This window comes from Mixophyes fleayi, chromosome 4 (genome assembly GCF_038048845.1).
Source record: "Mixophyes fleayi isolate aMixFle1 chromosome 4, aMixFle1.hap1, whole genome shotgun sequence".
In the NCBI taxonomy this organism is placed as follows: Eukaryota; Metazoa; Chordata; class Amphibia; order Anura; family Limnodynastidae; genus Mixophyes; species Mixophyes fleayi.
In genome coordinates, this window is record NC_134405.1 from 165748439 (window position 1) to 165773908 (window position 25470).

Genomic DNA, 25470 nt, shown 5'->3' on the forward strand with positions numbered 1-25470 from the left:
CACATTTGTGGCCAAATCCCACCTTCTGGATCAGCCCGTGTGCGGTCGGTTTTAGACACCACAAAAGAAAAACTTGAGGTAGCTAAAAGACAATTATCAAGAGCAATTGCAATTCTAAAACTGGAAGATCATAAAGATATTTTTTTTTTTTTGCACAACAATTAGACAACATATTCCTAATGCAAATAAACTTTGAACATAGATGACATACTGGATAATACAAGAGAACTGACCACCGTGTATAATAGATTGTGGATTGATAGGATAGCCTTTTCTTTCAATGTTCTGAGTTTGTGTAGATCTGTACTAAACATGTTGTTCTAATATAGTAAGACTTTTTTCAATGGAAGAGGGGTCAGGTGTCATTTCAATGTTATTGCATCTAGGAATAAAGAAATCTGGGGAACTTGGGACTCTCTCTCGTATTTTAAAGCCCTGAAAAAGTGAAACTTTACATCTCCGTCAAAAGAAAACTTCATAATTCAGTTCCTAGAAGTGAAAATTCTCTGCTGAAGAGGACTGCTATTATTTTGACTTTCCCTTTTATGTCAGATCAATTACGGCAGTGCAAGATTACTAGCAAGACATGTGGGGGCCCACATTACCCAAAGTCCAAGACCACAAACTAGCAACATGCAAAAGTGAGTGACAATTGCTCTCCCTTCCTCAGTCACTCAGTGGTACCATACCCGATGCTACCATGTCACTTGTGGATTTGAGACTCAGCACTATGAGCAGTTCTCTGCATAGAAGTTTTCAGAAGTGGAATGACCTTGGAATTTCAGACAACCTACAGGTCATTCCAGAATGCGTTTCTGCATTGTTTTGACCCAGAAACATCAGAGAGCACGCAAGGCAAATGGAGGCACTAGGCTTGGTGCATCAGATGTTGTGTCATGATGGCAAGAGTCCATTTAGCACACTGCTTTGCCTGGATCCACTTTCTTTTACTTCCCAGATAAGTGGTTTGAGTACTCAACTAGCAGTAGGGGAAAAGCAAGCCATCTCTGTGCAATAAAGCTTTCATGGGGATGGTTCTGTGTAATATGGTTGTTAGTTAGAGAAGCCTCTGTGCCATATAATTGGCACTAGGGGCCTTATATGCAATCAATGTATGTAGCAATGGTCACCTCTGTGCAATGAGGCTGGCAAATAGGATCTCTCTGCACAGAAAATACTCAGTGCCACTCATATTGCACAATGTGGCTGGCAATGTGTTATGAATTGTGACCAGCAGGGATTGGCAAATAAATAGTGGATGCAGATGATTAGCATTAGGTGTAACTTATTTCTCTATGCATTATGTCAGTGCTGCTGGAGAAGACTGCTCATTTAGCATGTGGAAGGTGATTGGTCATTTTGAATTACTGTTGCTGCTTCCATGACTGCAGTTTCCCTAGTTTCCAACGGCTCTGAGTAATGGAAGCAGCAACAGGAATTCAAGAGTTCTCTCCTCAGGGTCCCAGTGTGATCCTACCCTTCCCTATATGGTCCACTAGCCACTGCACTCCTAAATTCATTGCATTAGATACTGTGAAGTGCAGCACAGGTGATTGGTTTCACTGTGTTCCCTCCTGACTTAAAGATTTAGAGGGCAAGTGTACAGTGACCAAGGGACAGGTGTATTAGCACTTACCTGTATTGAAAATTGTAGAATGCAGCATAAGTCAATAAAGGTAAGTCGCAAATGAAATGTAAAACTACGCACTGCACACTACACTACACTACACACTTCTCTGCCAACACAACTGGGCAAGACCGGATAAAAAGAACTTGATGAAGAGTCACATTTTATATCTTCAGGTAAGTAGGAAGTTAACTCATTGGTTAGGACTACAGGGGTGTCCAAAGAGGAAAAACATCATAATTTACTGTTGTAACATGACATCAACCTGCATTTAAGAATTATAGGATACACTTATATTTTTTTTAACAAACGTGTCCCTTAACTTACTGGCAAACTAGCAACAATGTGTACACCATGTATATTAAGAGTACTTCATTTTACCTAGCCCTTTTGTAAATGGCTAGTAACAGCCTGCAATGTAAGGATTATGGCATGTATTAGCCTAAACGTTTTTAAAATGCATTACTAACAGTAATTATACCCTAGTAGTGAAAACTGAAATACTATGGGTATTTTACAATATGACATTTCAGTTAGTACAATATAACAGCAACAACATATATTAAACGCTATTGTTTTTAATATAGTTCTTGTAATTACAGATAACTTGAGAACAATAACCCAGATTTAACAGTGTAAATTTTCTTAAACAGAAGAAAAAAGGGGTTGGATGATGTTAAGTAAATGCGCTCCCTTAAACAAAATTTGTAACAAGCCCAAACACTTGTCAAAACTACTAACAATACATTTAGTAAGTTTCAATGAAATACAAGTAAATGATGCATAGTTAAGCTTTGAAAAATAAAATAACGAAAAGAGAACCTTCCTTATTGTGTATATTATTAAAAAAAAGAAGAAAAAAAAAGTGTGCATGTTAAACTGACATACTGCATGACAAATTACTCATTACTGAATGGGTTTTTGCATTTCTTAAGGGAAAGCCCCAAAAGTAGTGTTTCAGCAGTTTGGTAACCTTCTATTAGTACAGTACTTCATTTGCAAGTTTTATATAACTAAAAAAACAAATAGTGGATGAGCTATTTACATTTAGGCTGTAAAGTTCTTAGGCTTGATAATTTAATTTTTTCTTCTTCTTTGGAATTGAGCCAATGTTTATTACTAGCCAAGCTTTAACAACAAAAGATGTTAAATGTGCTAATCAAGAGGACTAATTCCCTGGTATACACAACTAGTGCTCAGCTTTAACTCCTGCTTTTTTAAAGACAGTTACCACATGAATTGTGCAATTATGTAATACAGCTTATATTTAACAAAAAACAAAAATAGTAATACAGGCCCCGCAGAAATTCTGTTTTATTTTTTAACATATCAAATGTCTTCTTGGCTATATGCATGTAGGGGACCAAATTATTGTCAAAATTACATAAATGGATCTTCGCCACTTTGTTATATCGATGAAGGAGGAGGGCCTTGTTGTTCAGGATTTGATGGCACTGGTGGGGTATGTAGGTTGGTTTCCTTGTAGACAAACCATGCATTGCCTGCCCACAAGATCAAATTCAGGAATCCAAAAGCCTACAGAAAAAAAAAAAAAAAAAAAAAAATGATCTTGTTAAAAATATTTAGTCAATGTGAGATAACTCTGACAGTATAAGAGGGTACTCAAAAACCACTGTAGCATAGTGGTAAAGACACTTTAAATACCTCCATATTTTACTTGCAATTAGCTTACATGTTTTATTTATATGCATAGCAGACAGTGCAAGTTCTTATCACACAAGCACCGATAACACTATGAATTCCACATGCAAGTAAATAATTGCTGCCATTTGGTAAAAAAATATAATATCATATATGCAGACATAATCACCAAGTGCCATCTTCTGCAGTCACATACGCCACAAAAAAAGGCAGAGGCAGTGTTTGGAAAGACAAGTGTGTGTATATCATATATCAAAACACACACTGATCATCCACAACATTTAAACCACTGACAAGTGAAGTGAAATACATTGAATATCTTGTTACAATGGTATCTGTCAAGGGATGGGATATATTAGGCAATATATTAGGTTAATGTGTTGGAATCAGGAAAAATAGGCAAGAGTAAGGATCTCAGCAACTCTGACAAGGGCTAAATTGTGATGGCTAGAGAACTGGACCAGAGCATGTCCAAATGGCAGGTCTTGTGGGGTGTTCCTGGTATGCAGTGGCTCATACCTACCTAATGTTATCCAAGGAAGGACAACCAGTGAACCAGTAAGTGTCATGGGCCCCCAAGGCTCATTTATGCATGTGGGGAGCAAAGGCTAGTCTGTTGGTCTAATCTCACAGAAGAACTAATGTAATACAAATTGCTGAAAAAGTTAATGCTGGCTATGACAGAAAGGTGTCAGAACACACCGTGGCATCCCAGCCTGCTGCTTATGGGGCTGTGTAGCCACAGCCTGGTCAAAGTTTCCATGCGGACCCCTGTCCACCGCTGAAAGTGGTGCCCTACAATGGGCACGTGAGCGCCAGAACTGGACCATGGAGCAATGGAAGGTGGCCTGGTCTGATGAATTACGTTTTCGTTTACATCATGTCGACGTCCGTGTGCATGTACGTTGTTTACCTGGGGAAGAGATGGCACCAGAAAGCACTATGGGAAGAAGGCAAGCCGGCGAGGCAGTGTGATGCTCTGGGCAATGTTCTGCTGGAAAACCTTGAGTCCTGGCATTCATGTGGATGTTAATTTGACACATACCACCTCTACCTAAACATTGTTGCAGACCAAGTACACCCTTGTCTGGCAGCAGTATTACCTAACGGCAGTGGCCTTTTTCAGCAAGATAATGCGCCCTGCCACACTGCAAAAATTGTTCAGGAACAGTATAAGGAACATCACAGAGCTCAAGGTGTTAACTTGGCCTCCAATTTCCCCAGATGTCAATCCGATCGAGCAACTGTGTGAATGTGCTAGAAAAATAAATCATAGCCATGGACGCCCCACCTCACAACCTACAGGACTTAAGAATCTGCTAACGTCTTGGTGCCAGATACCATTGGACACCTTCAGAGGTCTTGTGAAGTCCATGGCTCGACAGGTCAGAGCTGTTTTGGCAGCAGAAGTGGGACCTTCCGGTGATATAGTCAGCATGTCGATGCTGACTACACCTACAAGACTTACCACGACATGATCATTCCGAAGGGCTATTTAGCGACGATCCCCGATGCCGACTACTGTTGAAAGCGACTTAAAGCAATGACGAAGAACTAAGCAGTCGGCTGCTCTTCATGATGTCACCATGGCGACAGGATTATCGGTGCTATTAACACTGTAATGTAAGTATGCACCTATGTACAATGTAGAAGCCTTTGTAAACTACATTGCACATATTTACATTATATCATTAACAGCACCAATAATCCTGTCGCCATGGTGACTGACGTCATGAAGAGCAGCTTTAAGTTTCTTGACTTTTAGCAACAGCCTTGTGTGCAGGCAGAAGAAACATTCTTGAAGAATACTACACCACTCTATTAAAAAAAAAAAAAAAGGATCCATCAAGTATACCTAATCAGTGTCGGCTATGCACTATAGTTGTGTAGCATGTATACCTATATCCTTCACACCCAGGGGCTGCAAGCTACAAAACATCTACTGCACGAAAATCCAAAGGATCAGATATAAAAGTTCTATCTATAACTTTTGGAACTCCCCGTAACTTTTATTTTATTTTTTACTTTGATAGAAAATTTTACTTTTTGGTTTACCAATTGGTTCAAATGCTGTGCCATCTTGTGCCAATGTTTTAAATTGAGGAAAAAAACAAACAAAAAAAACCCCAAACATTTTTCAGGAATCCTGATCTTTATAAGAACATATGTTTTTCACAAGTTACATGTTTGTACTGTGGACATGCATGAAAGATGACTTTAACCACACTGATGGAATCAATTAACAAGTCACAAGTTACTTTGAAGTTCACATATGAAAGCGATGCTGAAAAGATAAAAAAATTTTGTACTGATCTGGATTACAGACCATTCGCTACAAACCACCATCTATAGAAAAACACCTTGTTATGGGAACAAAGTCATCACCCTCAGTCCCTCAAGAGGGGACTGATGTTTTTGCTATTGAGAGTGCATAGATATTTGATATCAAGGAAGTCTCCAACCAGATGGATGTTATGACAAAAAAGTTTCTAGACTCAGGATATTTCTCAATGTTTCTGGCAGAAACCAAACAAAGGTATTGAACATACTAAAAATTCAGAGATTACAATCAAAAATCCATATAGAGAGTCTAAAAATAGACTCACTTGGGAGAATAGATATACAACAACAAGTGAATACATTAAAAGATCTATATGTGGGGGGGAAAAAAAAAAATAAAAATATCTAAATGTGAGTTTTTGCCAATATTGGAAATCGACCCAGAATTACCAGTTCTTAAGACTACTACGATCATGCCCTGCTACACATGGGGTAAAAATATTAGAGACTGGGTTTTCCATACTGAGGTCAAGGACCATGGTCCAACTAGTCATGTGTTGACACAAAAAGCAGGTTGCTGCAGATGCAATTGAACCACATGATTCCAGATATCTGTAAATAGGCAATACCATCATGCTTCCCTGCTCTGCGAAAATCCTAGAGACCTACTTTTATGTATCGGCTGATTTGTTGTAAACGGCATTTTATGCACCCCTGGTATTATAACGTATCTTGAAAACCACCCATCAATTTAAAGAACATATGGCATCACATCGGTCAGCATGCTATGGAAGGCAAAGAGACTGGCTTCTGAAAAATGACTGGCCACTGGTTAGTCAGACATAGCCTAGCAACAGAGAGACACAAAATAGTGGATCAAGTGCCACCAGCAAGAAGAAGAGATTGTGCTAAAGTCTTCTTACGATTGAAGGACAAATGGATCCGTAAAAGAACACAATAGCCTCTTGGGCTTAAATGAATATCTGTGGATAAACGGTTTTCTATGAGCTCTCTACTTATAGATCTCCGCACTTCTGACTGTGATAGCCCAGTTTTGTTCCCCTCATTCTTCCACCTTTGGGGATGTGTATAAACCTTCTTCTCTCCACATCTGTGCCATTTTTCCTCTAGTCAGTTCGGTATGTACTGGAGCACTGAACATATGTCTCTAGCATGATGACCTCTTTTATGCATGATGAATATTTCTAAATATGACAAAATATATTTCTTTACAGTTACAAATTTTATAATCAAACTTTTTTGTAAAAACAATATTATACAACTGCAACCTCCAGATTTCCTTGACATGATATTTCTGTAAAGGATAATTCCAACTAAGAATATCTTCGATAAATCTAGTACCCAAAAAATGACTTCTATCATCCAGCCTTTAAACTACCCAGTGGGGTTCCTTAACATGACATGTGCCTGCTGCAGCTCACAAGCCTAAAGATCGTGGTCAGGAAAACAAAGAAAGTGTTGCAGTATTATTTCAGACAGACTGTGTGTTGCCCACCAACTTGCTGATAGAGAGCCGAGCAGCACCAGGCAGTATCTTGTACATTTCAGCTCTTGCTTTAGAGAAAATGGTCTGAAAATATTCTCAACTTGTAAATCAGCCGTTCAATAATATAAACAATTCCAACCAAAAACAAAAGTGCTATATTACTACTTTTCAAGTGCCAGGTCCTCTTTAAGTGACCATGAAGTCCAAAAAAATCTTCAAGGGCAACCTATGAGTTAAAGTACTCAGAAACTATAGTAAACACTTTTACACAATCCAAGACCACTTGATGAAATATGCAAAATATACATACCACAGAAATGTTTAGACTTCCCATGCGCGATTCAGATCCTGGAGTACATTTGTATGGCAAGTTGCAGTAGCTCACAATCTTTTGTGGGTCAGTCACAATTTTAATATCGGTCAATGCTTTAGCCCATGCAGAGGAACTCACAAGCCACATAAAGGCAAAAATAATTGTGATGATAAAGTCCTAGAATACAAACGCAAATGCTATAAATGTGATTTGAAACCTTTTTCTTTCAGCTTAAAGCAAGGTACAAACGCTCTTGGTTGACCCAACATATCTGTTGGAAACAAGATCATGAAGGTATAACAGAACACTTTCAGAGTCAGAATTCTAATATTTAAAATTCTAGCATTCAAAAGAACTAGCAATGCCCAATTTAAAGTTACAGATATGTGGTTATAGAATAAGACACTAATCTTAGTTGAATTACTCAATATTTACTTACCACTGGTAACAGTCCTAATCCATGAAGCAAAAAGAATAATATTGATAAGGGATTAGATTACTTCTAATTGTGACAATGTTATAAAAAAAATGCCAACATTCAGATAAACTCCATAAATCATGTTTGGAAAAACATCCAATTATGACTCAAACAAACCTGTATGACTTGTGGAATACTGATAAGGCTCAGATTTTGGTAAAATTATAATACCTAGGGCTACACAAACACTACTGACTTCAGTCCTATGGTATATTAGATACCGTTCAACTATTTATACTGCCACCACTAAGGGTTAATTTAAGGTCTATTACCTAATGAAGCCATCTGGCTCAAAATAAACACAACAAAAATACACACACACACACACACACACATTATCTATACATAAGTACATATATACATAATTTAGACTGTAAGATCCATCAGTTGGCCAGAAGCAGATCGAGGCAAATAGTTTGTAAAACATGTTTTTAAAATATCGGTGTTCGTGTCAGTTCAAAATTTTTTGTCACTTACCACCATTTTATATCACATGATGATGGAATTAAGTGTACATTTTCAGGCACGAAGGCCGATTTCCTATAAATTAACTCTGCAGTGGACATGTAAAGAAGGTCCAAAACATTTTGTAGGAGGGACAAGTCAGGAGAATCTAAGATGGCATGAGTTGGAGCATTTCGAGATGAGGTTTGAGATGTATGAAGAGGGGGTGTTGTTGAGGGTTGTGTAGGTGAGAGTAATAATTGTAATCAGATTTTGGAGGAAATGGGGAGATCATATAGGGAGGGTGTGTAGAGAGATGCAGCAGGTGTTAAGTGGCGAGAGAGGAAGATCAGTCTTGCTACAGTATTTAGGTCTGACAAATGGGTTGGTGTATATGCCAGACAGGAGGAGGTTGTAGTAGTAGAGATGGGAGATGTGAAAATGGATAAGAGTTTACATCTTATGAAAGAGGCATATTTTAGCAATATTTCAAAAGTAGATGCTGTAAGACTGCAAGAAGAAAAGTAGAGGGTAAAAAACAATGGTTATACCATGGCAGTGAGTTTAGGAGACTGAGGAGATTGTGGTATTGCATTACTGCTTAATAATGTGACTTTTTGTTTTTTTACACTTCAAAACCAATTCAGACTCCATATTGCCCATTCAATCAGTAAAAGCAGCTATAAATAACATTCTTTTAGGTTCATTCCACATCAAATCAATACAGGGTTTCAAACTGACCATTTCAGATTGTAATTAAATTTGGTATAATAAATGCTGCCATTGGTGTAAAAAAAAAACAAAAAAAAAAACAATAAAATCTTAGGCTGATATGTGCACTGGTTTTGAAGTTATATGCCCTTAAAGTGGCAATTTTTTAACAAAAAAAATAGCTTTTAACGTTTTTTTGTAAATTGCATTTGTAGCCCACCTAATCGAGCTAGAGAGAGTTGGGTAGGGTCTCATTTTAAACCTCTTTTTATGGGCTTTTGTATGATCTAGAACTCAGCGGTATGTTTTAAAAAAAATATTAAACGTTGATTTTCTCAAAAAGACATTTTTTACATTTCTGTAAAACATCTATAAAAAAAATATGTTCATCCTGTTAATAAATCCCCAAAGTTTTTTTTTGGGATCATCTGCTACAAGAGCTTTCACTTTGGACTGTTTGTTAAAATAATGAAAATGGCCTGTTCATTAAATTAAATTTATCTCCTTGAACAATCCCTTGATGTATATTATGTACAATGACACCGTATGTTAATCCAGAAATATTTAAAAAACATTTGTGATAATTTTAGGTCTTTCACATATTTTAAGAAAGCTTACTATAAATCATTATCATTTAGTGCTGCTGCTCTGGACGGATGGTGCCACTTGATGGGTTGGAACTGGCTGAAGGTTTCATTTGTTTTTAGAATTTCCATTTTAGAAAAGGGTATACATTCGACCTGTTGGAGTTAACGAATTCACCTTACACAGAACATCTACCGTAGTAATACATACAACATCCGGCTTCCTTGGGTATGAAAAAGACCAGATGGATGTTTTGATATTTCTCCAGAATAAATGTGAGCCACCATTTGTTGTCAAAGACAGCACTTACATAACCTGTGATGTCAGCAGATGGGAGCGGATACTACATTATCTTGAGAAACTGAACAATGACCCTATTTGATCTTCGAAGTGTCCCAAGTTGTTTTCTGCAGCTGGCACAAACTTTTGCAATTTTTGTCATTTCAGGAAAAAAAAAAAATGTACACATCCATTCTGAAACAGCTCTCAACCCCTTCTTTTTAGAAGTATGATTAACGCTTTTAAATGGGTTGAAACAATGCAACATTAGGTACCTGTCACTTTCCTCCATCTTTACTTCTCTAAACCAATTTAAACACCAACCACTGCGCTAAACCAAATTAAACACCAAACCAAGCCCGGACTGAGCTGCCAGAAAGTCGGAGAAATAATTCACATGAGACTCTGCTGAGGGGTGAGAGGAGCATGTGCTGAGCTCTGATTGGATGAGCCTATCACATGCTTCTCTGAACCGTGGAGATCAGCAGCAGCCTCATGGGCTGTGCCTTCTCTTCTGTGCCTGGCCTGGCCACTGAGGCTTCTTGCGAGTACAGTATTGCTCCCAGCACCCCTTCTCCAAATTGCTGTTGCTCCCAGCAACACATTTTCTCAGTCTGATACTACACTGTAATTAAACACTCAGCTTTTTCAAATGTGACACATAGTTAAATTTTTTATTTTTATTGAAACATACTGCTGTGTTATATCAAATGGAAGCCCATAAAAGGAGGTTTACATTTAGACCTTTCCCTTGAATTAGGGGAGCTACGAATGCAATTTTAAAAAATGTTGAAAGCAAATTTTTGGGGAAAAAATTGCAGCTTTACAGGCATTCTTCAAAACCAATGTACACATCAGCCTAAAATTTGGGGGTTTTCTTTACAGCCACGGCAGCGTTATTTTTTTTTTAAAATTGCGTTGATTTTATGTTGAATGAACCTTTACAGCCTTCGTGTAATATTCCTTTAAGATCAGGATTATTGCTTACTACTTGATAATCTGCATACCAAATGTATAGGCTCTCTCGGTTGTAAAAATATAGAGGTAATATGATTTCAGTGATACAGACAAACAAAATTATACTTACAATTAGTCGCAGTTTCGGAGAGTCCTGATAAAGATGCCTGAACCCAATATACAAGACAAGGGCACCAATACAGTAAAGGAATGCAAAAACTGCAATTGTAACATAAAATTGGGCAGGAGAAGAAAAATCCCCAATAAGATGCAAGTCTGACCACTCCTGGCCACAAAATGGACCATGAATTCCACTAAGTATATAATTATTTAACCTATAGGAATAAAAACATAGGAAATAAAAGGAAGAACATATAATGAATATACATATATAAATAAATTTAACAATTATATGATTAGAACAAATCACCAACATCTGTGAGAATGAGTTCTTTAAATGTCCAGTAAAACAAATCATTCTACACAGCAAAAATAAGTAGACTAGCATAAACGTCCAGTCCTAAAACATAGCCTGTACTTAATCAGACATTAAGAACAAAGAAACAAGAAGCAAATATTCAGTCACATCAGGTTTACATGGATTCAAAACTCTTACAATGCACCCGTACTATCAGCATACAGCCCGAGATGGACACTTAAGGAGTCTATAATTAGACTAATACACAGTGAACTAACATTTGGATGGATTTCCTAGGGGGACTTAGAATGATTTTTAGAAAAAAATCCATCCAATTGACGATTCACCTGGTCCTTAAAAACTGCTCCCTGGTTCAAGGACAATAAAGTCAACAAAACTCAATCACTATCCAGATGTTTAATAGACATGCACTAAACTTTTGAGCAAATCAGCCTTACATTTGTAAGTTTACATTTACATGAATTTTTACTTTTACGTATAAAACACTTTAATTTTCGTATATATAGAAAAAAGTCCAAGACATTCAGCACTTGATTGTACGCAAAGATCTAGAGAACATAGATCAAAAGAATAACAAGCAAAATACAATACAAAATCAGGTACAAAACCACGAACAGAAATAAAAATCCATATATCACAGTTCTTTATGCAAAGCGATCACACCGGAATCCCATAGGTGGTAAATAAGGTAACGCTTGATCTTTATGGATCTCTGATCCAAAGTGACGAACACCTCACCATCACCTCCGTGTTATAATAAAAGCTGGATTCCTACCAGATAGTATATATTCGTAGGCATTCAAAGATATCTTTAAATCCTTCCTCCCTCATCCGGCAGAAATATTGGACCAACCGTGAAAGCAAGAAAAAATGGACAAATCTAGCGCGATATTGTCATAGCTTCAAAAATGTAATAAAAAAAAATCACAAAGGATGATAAAAAAAAACAATCGAACATTGACCAGAATAAAAAGCAGCAAAAAAGTGTATATGAGAATGCCCCTACCAGAAAACGAAGTTAACAGCGCATGTAATGAAACAGTTAGATGGAAAGTAATCCTGGGATGTCAATTTCACTTCACGTCCATTAATTAGATTCAAAGATGTAACACAAATAGAATCGCACTTCCCATCCATTGCTAGTCAATGTTCGTACCCCAACGCGTTTCAACTGTTAAACGGTCTTTGTCAAGGAGATAAGATTGATGATTTCTGAGAGGCTATTTAAACTGGATTTTTTTATTAAATTTGGAAGCTATTACAATATCGCGCTAGATTTGTCCATTTTTTCTTGCTTTCACGGTTGTTCCAATATTTCTGCCGCACGAGGGAGGAAGGATTTAAAGATATCTTTGAATGCCTACGAATATATACTATCTGGTAGGAATCCAACTTTTATTATAACACGGAGGTGATGGTGAGGTGTTCGTCACTTTGGATCAGAGATCCATAGAGATCAAGCGTTACCTTATATACCACCTATGGGATTCCGGTGTGATCACTTTGCATAAAGAACTGTTATATATGGATTTTTATTTCTGTACATGTTTTTTACCTGATTTTGTATTGTATTTTGCTAATTCTCCAAGAATTTTGGCAGCTATTTTTGTTCACTGAGTGCTGATAGTGGTTGTTATCTATTTATCCACTTTAATTTTAGTACAGTAAGAGGCATCGCTAGGCTACTTTTTTTCCACGCAGATTCCAAGTACATGACGCGCTGTCTTTCATCCATTAGGTTATCATAGCATCAAATTAATGACTTTTGAAAAGATTATTTGGATTAGTTAATTCACCCTTTTCAGAGATTAACTATCAACACAGCATTTACTAGTTTTCTGCGCTATTCACAAGTACCTAAAACATGCAGTCTAAACAGAATACGATAATGGTATGCCATTTGCACGTTAGTAATTATTCCGTGTCTGGCGAGGCATTAATGCTTCAGGAGCAGCAAGATGATTGCCCAGTGACATTACCAAGATTCCAAGAGGTATGCTGCGGCATAGTACTATGCGAACATACCCAACTCCAAGGATATTTGGTTTTTTTTTTAATCTACTTTGTGGAAGTGAAATTCATTTGAAAAAAAATAATTATATATATATATATATATATATATATATATATATATATAATTTTTTTATTTTTTTTTTACACACGCACGCATATTGTGGTTTCCCCGTCTTATTTACACCCAACCTTAATGCGCCAATTCTCATTCATTCAACCTAAAATAATGAAGATGCTGACTTGTTATGCTTACCTAAAAGGGTACATAAATGTAGCTTCAACGGTTTGATTATTCAACGTATTGTTTGCACAAGCCACAATCATGCTTGTTTTTCCACTGTAACCACCGCATGTTGCAAATGAGAATATTGAAAAAACCTATAAAAAGAAAAAAACACAGGTTTGTTTTATACAAATGTGATATTACATGCAAAGTTGATCAAATAAACTGAAGTTATGTGTAAGGATATGTTACTTTAAAGCTTCAGTCCATTCACTGTTACAATTTGAATAATATAGATCTCGTCTGCCACTTAAGGATTTTTTTAAAATTAGTGATGTCTACAACTAGAGGGCAGATTTTGTCCAGAAATTTGGCCAGAAATTATTTGCCCAAAACCAACATAAATAAATTAATTCCCCACATTTATTATACATTTCGCAATTTTCCACCACTGAGAAAAATTGCTGCTTTTCACATTCATTTGAATAAGAGATTAATTTCAGTAAGTGCAGGAAACCCATAGAAATGCATTGCCCATAGAAATTAATGGAGGAAGCTTAGCCAATCACAGTCAAAATTTACATTCTGGTCACTAGTGATTGGCTGTGCAGGTACTGGCCTCCAGACCCACTGAAAACAAGATTATTAGCAGCAAAGCAGTGTAATAATATTATTGAACTATATATGCTGGTACTTATTTCACCCTGACTTTATTTTTATTTATTTAAAAATTTAACATTTTCCCATTTATTCCAATCAGCAATGCATTTCTATGGGCTTTCCGCACCCATTGAAATGAATGAAAAGCCATGCTGGTTTTCAAGCAGATTATTTTTGGAGATTAGCAAAGGGTGATGCTATATTTCCCATGCTCTAAACTTCATAATGCAGAAATTGAGGATTTCTGTAACTGCAAGATGCATTGTGATTATTATAATAAAAAAAACAAAAAAACAAAACAAAACCCCAATTCAGAGGCTGGGAAAAGGAGAGGTCTATATAGCGATTTGCATTTTAACTAATCTGCTAAAGGATGTAAATCAGTAGAAAAATAGGAAATTTGGTCCAAACCACCCATTCATATAGCTCATGCCGTGGCTTTCAAAAATCTAATCTCTTACCACTTTAATACCATCCAATAATAATATTATTATTATTATTAATAATAATAATAATAATATTAAAACAACAGCTCAATTTGTCTTCTAAAATCCTGCTCAATGTAGCCCAATTTATTCTACATGAGAGGGACTCCCTCTCTTTCTTCGGGGCAGTGTTCTTACAAGTGTGGAAAATTTGTACGTGAATCTTTTTTTTTTTTTTTTTTTAAACACTTTCTTTTCAAATACAAATGTAGCCAAACAGCAGATTGCAAGGCATACAAAACAATCATGGTGACAAGAAAAGAGAAGGTCATCATCATCAGCTATTTATGTAGCGTCACTATTTCCGCAGCGCTGTACAGAGAATGCACTTACATCAGTCCCTGCCCAATCGGAGCTAGCAGTCTAAATTCTCTAACACACACACACACACATAGACAGAGAGAGAAGAGAGACTAGGGTCAATTTGATAGCAGCCAATTAACCTACTAGTATGCTTTTGGAGTGTGGGAGGAAACTGGAGCACCGGGAGGAAACCCATGCAAACACAGGGAGAACATACAAACTCCACACAGATAAGACCATGGTCTGGAATCGAACGCTTGACTCCAGTTCTGTGAGGCAGAAGTGCTAACCAATAAGCCACCGTGCTGCCCGCATACAGATCAAAACGATGAAGATGAAGAAGACTGGTAAACCTCAGAACCCATCATTAAAACATCAAAAGATTTGGCTTAAGTTACTTAGAATAAAGTAGGATATAGGAGGGGAAAGGGAAGGAGAGAAGTGGGGGTGGGGTACTGATAGTCACCTGTGTGGAAAATTAACTTTGAACATCACCTTATATACCTTTTCAAGTGAGGGCTCAACTTAGCAAATAGTGGTAGTGGTGCCTTGCTTAGCAGTTAGCAGAGAAGCATAAATGCTAGAGAGTGGGGGTGAGTTTAGGATTACAGGTACAGCCAGGGAGCAAAGACCTGATGGAATTAATCCTCATCATGCAGGTGGTAAGTAATCTTCTCCATCTGGTCAATAAACCAGATATACGACTTAAGGGCAGAGATGCAGGGCCAGTCACTCTATTTCGCATAGGCAAGGAGATGAGAGGCTATTTTTGGCGATTGTCTATCTGTATCTTGAAGTGGATAACAGATGAGGAAGGGCCTTTCGGACATGGCACGGAAGGAGAAAGGAGAAACATGACCACTAGATATGTATGAACGTGCCTTGGTGGCTGCATTTTTGTCAGGAGGCTGAGGTGGTAGATGGGTACATTTTGACAAGTTTATCAGGAGTGAGGTACCATCTATAATAAACTTTGTATGCGTTCTCTTTGATAAAAGTGGAAATCAAAATGTTGGCTACTTGTTGTATGTGAAGCTTGTTATTACATTGGACAATGTAAATTGCTCATTTTAACCATCACTAATTTCTTCTGTTTATTGGTATTATTTATAAAGGCGCCACAGGCTCCGTAGTGCTGAATACAGAGGGAAGTAACAAATAGATGGTGTAATACACATAGGTAGCACAGAGTGTGAGTAACGCTATGGAGACTCACACGGAGTCAAGCAAAACATATGACAGCATGTACAAGGGAGTTAGAGAGTGGACAGACATGGGACAATAGGTAGAGAGAACCCTGCCCATGAGAGCTTACATTCTAGAGGGAGGGGTGGTGAGAGACAGCAGGACTAGCTGGGAGAAAATGGAGATGGCAGGCGAAGGAAGAGGAGATGATGGATAAGATGGTCAGGAGGTGGTAGGATAGGTAAGCTTGAAAAAGTGTGTTTTGATGGAGTGTGAAGGACTGAGGGTTGGGGGAAGAGTTGAAGCAGGGTAGGGAGTTCCAAAGAATGGGGGCAGCATTTCAGAGGTCCTGGAGGAGAGCATGGGAAGAAGTAATGAGAGATGAATTTAGGCGGAGGTCACAGGCTGAGCAGAGGTCGGGTAGGTATGTACCTAGAGACAAGGTCAGAGATGTAAGGGGGAAAAGTGTCAGTAAGGGCTTTGCAAGTGAGAGTAAGGAGCTTGAACCGAATTCTGAAATGGATGTGAAACCAAAAAAAGGGATTTACACAGAGGAATAACGGAAGAGGAATGCAGGAGGGGAAGAGGAGTTACGCTGCAGCATTCTGTATGGATTGAAGGTCATACCAAGTGAGAGACAGGAAGGCCAGTGAGAAGGAGGTTGCAATAGTTGAGGCCAGAAATGATGAATTAATGGACTAGGTTGCTTCCTGAGAGAGGAAGTGACAGGATTTGGTGAGGGACTGGATATGAGGGGTAAAGCTGAGGGCAGAATCAAATGTGACTCCAAGTCAGTGGGCATGGGTGACAGGAGAGAGAGATATGTTGTCAACCAAGAGGGAAATATTGGGAGGGACAGAAACATTGGCGGGAGAAAAAATGATGAGCACATTTTTGGAGATGTTGAGCTTGAGAAAGCGCTGCGACATCCAGGTAGTTACATCCAAGAGACAGCTAGATACTTGGGTTAGAAAGGCGGGAAAGAGGTCAGGGGAGGAAAGATAGATTTGTGTGTCATCAGCATAGAGGTGGTATTGGAAGCAAATGATTGGGGGAGGAAGCACTGTTTCGCGAAGACCTAGGGAGTGAAGGGTGGTAGTCAGAAGAGAATGATCAACAGTGTCTAAACCAGCAGAGGGGTCGAGGAGAGTCTGGTAAGAGCAGATATCATTGTCGATAGAGTCAATCTTGTCTTTGAAGTAGGTGCCAAAGTCAAGAGCGATGATGGACGAGAGGGGAGAACACAGTAGAGAATGGTAGTGAAGAGGTGTTTGGGTTTATTGCACAGGGAGTATATGGGGGATGAGAAATAGGTTTAGCAAAAGAGAGGGCAGAATAGTAGGAGCAAAGGATGAACTTAAAGTGGATAAAGTCAGCATTGGAGCGAGATTTCCTCCATTGGTGTTAAGAGAAGCGAGAGCACTTTTGGAGGAGAGGAGTAAGAGGGGAGTGCCAGGGTTGGGGTTGAGATTGGCGGAGACGGAGTGGGGTGGCTGGGGCTGCAGTGTCAAAGGCAACAGAGAACGAGGAGCTGTAAAGAGTGACAGCAGCATTGGGGCATGACAGGGAAGAAATGGGAGCGAGGAGGGGTTCGAGGGTGAATGAAAAGATGATGGGGCCAATGCTGTTGATGGGACGCTGCATGCAAGCGACTTTGGGTGGGAGAAGGGGGCAGGAGGTAAAGAAAAGGTAAAGGAAAGGAGATTGTGGTCAGAGTATGGGAAGACAAAATTGGAGAAGTTGGAAATGTCACAGAGATGGGAGAACACTAGGTCCAGGGAGTGACCATCACGGTGGGTGGCAGAAGTAGTTCATTGGGAGAGACCATAGGAAGATGGGAGTTAAGAGTTTAGGGGCAGCTGTAGTAATAGGAGAGTTGGTAGAGATGGTAAAATCACCAATAATAGTTGGAAGATCAGAAGAGAGGAAGTGGGAAAGCCAGGCATCAAAGTTATCCAGAAATTGAGAGTAAGGGTCAGGGGGACGATAAGAGGACAGCAACACAAAGGTGGAGAGGGGAGAAGAGAGTGAGGAGGGTTCAGAGGGGATAGCATTGAAGGTGGAGCCAGAAGACAGTAGAACACCTACACCACCCTCCTTGGAATTCCTCAGGATGGTAACTTTGGGAGGAGAGACCCCCGTGGGACAGTGAAGCGGGGGAAGCAGTATCAGAGGGGGGAGATCCATGTTTCTATAAGGGCCAGGAGACCAAAGGAGTGGGAGAGGAAGAGGTCATGAATGGAAGTGCGCTTATTGCAGACAGATCTTGCATTCCAGAGTGCGCAGGATAGGGGAAGGTGTGCGAGAGGAAGGATGGGAATAAGGTTGGCGGGAATGGATGTCCTGGGGGAATAAGGGGATATATGGTGGAGGGGGGAACAACAGCTGATAGAGAGGATAGGCTTGGGCAGGTAGTATGGAGTAATGATGTGGGGAGACATATGGGGGAGCGGGTGGAAGTGTTGAATGGAGAGTAATAAGGCACAGGTGATTCAGTAACTGAGTTCTTGCAGAGTTATAAAATAGGAGAGTGGGCCAAAGTCAGTTCAGATTCAGTTTCAGCTTTTCATACAGCCTTAAAAGTACAATGGCGAGATAGGAGACTGCAACAGCTGAAGCAGAAGGAGGGAGTGGCTGAGCAAGTAGTACAGCAGGCTAATTAAACAGATGGGATGTTGCAGGAAAATAAACTGGCGGATAAAACAAACTTATGAACTAAGAAGGAAATCAGCTCATAGTTCAAAACAGTTTTTATGTGACGTGAAGCTTGCAGCCAGGGAGAGATGGTTTGAAAAGTGGAGATGTTGCCTATAGCAACCAGATTCTAGCTATCATTTTGTAGAATGTACTTAATAAATGATAGCTAGAATCTGATTGTTTTTTCAAACCCGCCAGAAAACTCTCAGCTTGATACATCTACTCATGGGGTAGATTATGGTTTCAGGTGAATGCGGTCCTGGTGTAGCTGTGTTGGGTAGAATAATCTTCTCCTGTTTAAATCCAGTATTACTCCGAATTATGCTATTTAAATCTTAATACACTTGTAATTACACACTTAGAACGTTACACCCTAGCTATATGGTTAACAAACATAAGTGATCAGTGTCTTTAAATGAGACCCTCAATAAACTCCCCCAGCAAAGACTAGCAATAAAAGTTTTAAACAAACAAGCAATCTAAGGACAGCATATCGTGGAGTTAGAAATAAAAATGCACTTTATTTGCAGTTTTTTTTACAAACGCTCTCTCGCCACTCCACTACGCCATTATCCTTACAATTCAATATCCTTTACACCCAGCATGAAACATCTTTATCCATATTGCCCCCTCACTACACCACTCCCTTCCAATTAATACGCATAAACTTAATTCCCATTTTTGTTCCCAAACTGTAATATTCACAACTTGTCAACACAAAATAACACCTTTTAAGTGTTACAATAATCTTATCTACCTTTAATCCTTCTGCTTTTAGCAGCCATGTCATATTACGAAATACAGGTTCCACCTACATCTCCTACTTACTTTAATATGATTCAGTACAATATAAATAAACATTCTGAAAACCTCAAACCCCTCATGGATTATCTTTCAATAATCGTTCCCAGCAGGAAAACGGATATGATAGTAGAAATGATTGTCTAATTTTTTAGCAGACTTTTTTTTTTTTTTTTAACCAACGAATGATAAAATTTGCGCTACAAAGAAGGGGCTAGTCAATTTCCTGGCCTGAGCAATTATGACCCAAAAAAAATCTTTCATTAATATCAAACCTTACATCCTTTTATTTTATTATGCAGGGGATTTTAATAAGGTCTATAGTATATTTAGGAAGGTGTACCACCTGTTAATAACCCTCTGAAGGGGGATTGACACATATTGAGTAAGTGATAAGGGAAGTGAATGTGTTATCTGGTGTGAGCCTAGGGCAATGATTGAAAATAGTCAAGCTTGAATATTCTTGAATAAAGTTTCAGACCTTAAAAGTGTCACCAATATTAGGGAGAAGCATAGAAACAGCTGTGTGTGCTTGGGAACTACTGGAGTGGCATTTTAGGAAAGATAGGAAACGGGTAAGAATTAAAATACACTCTCAATGCTTCTGTTCAGTCCAAGGCCCTCTGCTTTTCTCTATTCATACCACTACTCTTGAAACACTGATAAGCACCTGTGGATTTCAGTATCACCTCTTTGCAGATGAAACCCAAATGTATCTATCCTCTCTGGATCCTTAACCATCTGTGTTGGCTTGAGTTACTGAATGCCTTTCTGCAGTTTCATCCCAGATGTTCTCTGACCATGTCAAACGCAATCTTTCTAAAAACTGAGCAATAATATTTCCACCATTCAACAGAAGCTATTTACCATACATCTCTGTTTAGAATACTACCCATCAAGCTAATAAATGTTATTTGTTGTCATAAATTTAAATTTTAGAATGCAGCTGTACTTTCCGTTTCACATGTTGCCAACAGACAGAAGCAACTGAAATGTAGTAAGTCGTCTCTAATCATTTAGAGCACTACATGCATATAAAACAAAACATGTATTCACTAAAAAGGAAGAAATCCCAGCATGACTGCAGTGCAAGAAAAAGCAGGTATGACACTTGACCAAAGCATGAAGAAATGTCTAGCAGACTACTAAACTCAAAACATGCCTCTTCTGGATTGATGCACGTTTTCATAGTTATAATACAAGAACATATTTACATACTTACATTTCTCTTATGGTTCTGGATTATGAAAACTTTACTTGTTGGCACATTTAGTCTTAATGGACCATTAAAACATGTTTCTTACATAAAGAAACGGATAATCACATTTTGGTAATAGCAGCAGCTAACTCTTTTCCAGTTAGTGGCTATTCTAACGAGAAAGTGTTGAGCTTAATCTTTGGTTTCTCAGACATTGTGAAATTAAAATCTCTCTTTGGATGTAGACGATGCCTTTTGATAGTGTATAGAGAGGTTTAATTGATTCTAAATATTTCTTATATCCTTGGTTTTCCGCCTATTTGTGTTGAAACTAATTTACAGTGGTGCTAAAAAGTTTGTGAACCCCTTAGAAATTGTATAAATGTGACCTTAAATGTTTTTAGATCTTCATTCAAGTCTTAAAAATAGTTAAGAAAACAACTCAAATTTAACAACTCACAAAAGAGTATGCTTTCTCAAGCATTTATTGGAAAAAGTATGTGACCCTCTAAGGTTATCAGTTCAGTTAAGTGGGTAAGAACTGTTAATCAATAGGATGACAATCAGTTGTGGGTTTGGTGGTCCAGCCCTATTTAAAAAACAAACCTGGACTTCTGGTAGGAGGGGCATCAAATATGGCCACATCTTAACGGGAGTGCTAGTGAAATCCACATCAATCTTTGATGATTACCTAATGTCAGCATGTGAAAAGTGAAGCAGGAGCTGGGTGCTGACTTGGTGCATCAATTGAACTTTTTTCTTTCTTGGTTCCACAATTTTTTTACACCAGAATCTAGCCTAGCTCAGTGCAGCTCCAAAACTGTACAGTGACTGAAAACTCTTTGCAGGCAAGCAAGTGAGTGGGAGTATGCCCCCTTTGAACAGACCACACATTCAAACCACCCCAGACTACCTTGGTATGCAGAGTATCGTAAGTTTGACAATATCCAAACACTATGCCTGGAGGCCAACTAACCCACCAGCATCGCTGACTGACTATTGAGAGAACTTAGCCTTCCCTTTACATAGCAGTCTCTCATCACGGAAGTCTTATTAATGAATGATAGGAACTGCATTTAACATTTTATTAAACTCACTTGTACAACAAAAATCAGTAAAGATGAAATAGTTAAGCGCCCTACTTACACGAAACAGTCTTCCCGGTGCCGACAATTCCCAGGGATGTGAGGTGTCGAGAGTGGCGTATCTACAGGGCTCCATAATTAGTATCTCCCTGGGGTCAAACTCTGCCACTGGGACAAAGTAGAATAGCCATTCCCACCATAGCCAGCGCAAAGTAGCCATTCCCACCATAGCCAGCGCAAAGGCGAACTGCTTATACAGCTGACAGAGACACTTCCAGCTCCCGCTGCACTGTACACCGCGCCCCATCAATATTGCCTAACAAATCGAAGGCTTGGACAGTCCAGAGTACCCAACTGTCTTGTCTCTAACACGCAGTAAAGTGGTATAGAAACAAAGATGTGTGAAACAATAATAGTTGGTACTATACAACAATTTATATTTATATACAACCACAAAGCGCATAAACCTTTAAAAGAACCAAATACTAGTGCTTGTGGAATTGTGCCCCCACCTAGTGGTAATTTAAATAGCATAAATCTACATAAATTTCATTTTAACCCTTAAAAATCTATCCATTTACCTCTGTTTGGAAATCCCGAATTCCTAAATGGCATGGCTTACATTCATGCAACTATCAGATAAAACTTAAAAAAAAAAATAAATAAAGCACTTGGATATGCCCAGGCGAGCGAGTAGTTCCCATTCTTAGGTCCCTGTGGCTTGGCTTTTATCCAGGCCCAACACTATGTTAAAAGATTATCTCCTTCTCTGCTGAAAAAACTGGAACAATCCCCATGATGATACCCTTTTTACATCTTGTCCCCCTCAAAAGGAGGCAATCTTCTTACACTATAACTTTTTAAGAAATGACGAACCACTGAGTAAGGCCAAATTGAAAAGTGGAGTGGTTTAAAAATATTTTACCCAGCTAACAAATGATATCTTACATAAAGTCCTTAGTACTTCTATTATGTTATTCCCCGCCTCCATGTATGTGGAAATGTTCCTCAACATTTTTCATAGATATCTTTTCTTTCACCGTAGATTTATTATGGGTTTGTCTGAGGTTGTCCCAAGTGTGAAGGGACTCAGACTGATCTGTTCCACTGTTTCTGGGACTGTCCTATCACTAAGGGTTTCTGGAACCGCATGTGGAGATTTGCTATGGCAGACCTGGTCAATTATTTGCCATTTACACCCAAATGGGTAATTTTGGGTATTTTGCCACAAAATGTAAGAGCTTCTAAAGCAAGCAAAAAGCTTCTACAAGAAATTTTGGCTGCGACCAGGAAATGCATTCTCCATGTGTAGATCCAGGACTCTCTATCCACACTTGATCTTTTTAAACAAAACATTATTTATTATGCGAATGGCCTGATTGGAGGCTTCCCTTCAAAAAGAAAGATTTACTCCCAAATCCTTCGAAACCTGGGAGAGCAACTTCAGGAATGCTTTCATCAGACAAAAGCATAAATCTGTTTGTTAAACTTGCTATACCACAATTCATGCTAGAACAAGAAAAGCTATGTAAATCTGGCACTGTGCTTTTTAGTCTAAATATGTTGCAGCTGTGATAAAACAGGACCTTGCTGAGATCCCAACTAACACTAGAAAGACAGAAAATTATCTTAAAACAGTGCCAACAAAAGACTTCCTAATATATTAAATACAAATAATATCCTTCTATATCAATGCAACTTGTAGAGAAATAAATTATTATCATCATCATTTATTTGTTGGGCGCCACAAGGTTTCCACAGCGCCTTACATAGTAAGGCGCTGCGGAAATAAATCAATTAACATCAAATAAAGTCCAACACAAATGTAACAGAAAACAGGTAGGACGGCTCTCTATAAAACTACACACTTTATCAGAAAATATTAATTTAAAACAAACAACAACATGTGATCTATAGAAAACTAGTAAACTAATGACACACTTTCATTTTGAGGACATTGAAAACCGCTCACACCGAAATAGTGTACGTTTAAAGAATATCCCAGAATCGGTTGATGTGGACTTCCTCCCTAAAAACCTGATAGGCCTGTTTCAACAATGCCTCCCTGACTCACCAATTTCTGGTTTTCAGTTAGACCAAGCTCATCGTGCTCTAAACCACCTGCTGATTAACCTCTAAGAGATGTTTTTGTGTGGTTTCAGTAGAAGGAACTGTTCATTTCCTTAACTCGCAATGCTCCAGTCTTTCCCTATTATGGGCACAATCTACAGATTTCATAAAATCTGGCTTCTTTAACCTTAAGGAAAAGATGGAACTTAATTAAGATCACAAAAGCACTTCGGAACCATGCATTGGGGCTTCCCGTTCCATCTCCTAGATACCCACGATGGTACAGCTCACAGAATAAAGACTCCCGAAGAAGGCCTCAAGCTGTTCTGGACTCCTAGCATTTGTTTTTCTGTTTTGTATTGTGTGTCTCAGTCTTTTCTTACAGATTCTGCAGAGCATCTCATCAATATGCCCAGCTGTCAAGATCTCCTTTCTGGAGCCCTTGGAAGACTACTCAGTGATCATATCTTCCACTGTAAATTCTTTTGTTTATTATGTCCCAATTTCTCTTCAATTATATTCGTATGCTTCTCTCTGTACTTTATAACAGACAATTTTTCCCACCCTCCTTAGCATAGGCCCTACCCCTTTTACTTGACAAGTATGTTTCTGTTTAACGGTATTCTGTTCCTTTATGTTTAGATGTTAAATTGAGTATTTCTTGGCATCTTTCTTCAACTATGAGCTGGCCTCCCAATTACGGCATCCTCCTTACCTTTATGTAAAAGTTTTCAGAGTGTGCCTCCAGAATTCATCTTATCCCTCTTTCTGACAGCCTTCTGTTAGTTGTTTGGCTGTCACACTTCCCCCAACTATTTCTCCAACACACAGGATGTGTCTGTTTAAACTCTGTGGATTTGAGATCTGCTTGTCAGTCTTTAGTCTCCTTCCCTCCAATCCTGCTCCCCTTACCATACTAACACTCTCCCATCCCTTCCTATTATATATAGCTTCTTTGTTTGAGTTCTCCTGCACTTTCAGTATTGTACCCAATCCCACCTTGAATCTTAAAATTTTGTACCTGAATGTGAACGAATAAATATCCTGCACAAGCGCACAACGGCAATGCAACAGCTTAAATGCTTGAAAGCGCATATAGCCTTTCATAAGGAAAGACATTTTGCCCGTTAACATCCAGGGCTCACTAATGGGATGTACAAACAAAGTTTCTACTCAACCTCTGAACGTAAAACTAGTGGCATGACAATCTTAATCCACCACTCAGGTCCCTTTACTTTGGAATATACAATCCTGGACGAGCAAGGTAGCTATACGATAACTGGAAAGTTCTTTCAGTTACCTGTCACAATAGCTAGACTTTACAAATGTGGGACAAGGCACTACTCTATTTTTTTTAGGATTTCTTCACTAAGCTCCTTCAGTCTTCTAAGGGATGCCTCATACTAAGTGGTGATTTTAACACCATATTAGATGTGAAATTGTATCGTTCACCCATAACCTCCTACAA

The 25470-nt window shown here is 38.6% G+C and overlaps 1 protein-coding gene across 1 annotated transcript in view; it reads right to left on the minus strand.

Moving 5' to 3' along the window:
- Window positions 1–2189: 2189 nt before the first annotated feature.
- SYPL1 (synaptophysin like 1) overlaps window positions 2190–25470 on the minus strand; it is a 28561-nt gene continuing 5280 nt past the window's right edge. Inside the window, exons 3-6 of the mRNA XM_075208799.1 lie at window positions 13549–13673; window positions 10974–11178; window positions 7387–7566; window positions 2190–3163 (exon numbers count right to left, since the gene is read on the minus strand). Of these exons, the coding sequence (XP_075064900.1) occupies window positions 3035–3163; window positions 7387–7566; window positions 10974–11178; window positions 13549–13673 (639 nt within the window). The 3' untranslated portion in view covers window positions 2190–3034. The remainder of the gene's footprint in view (window positions 3164–7386; window positions 7567–10973; window positions 11179–13548; window positions 13674–25470) is intronic.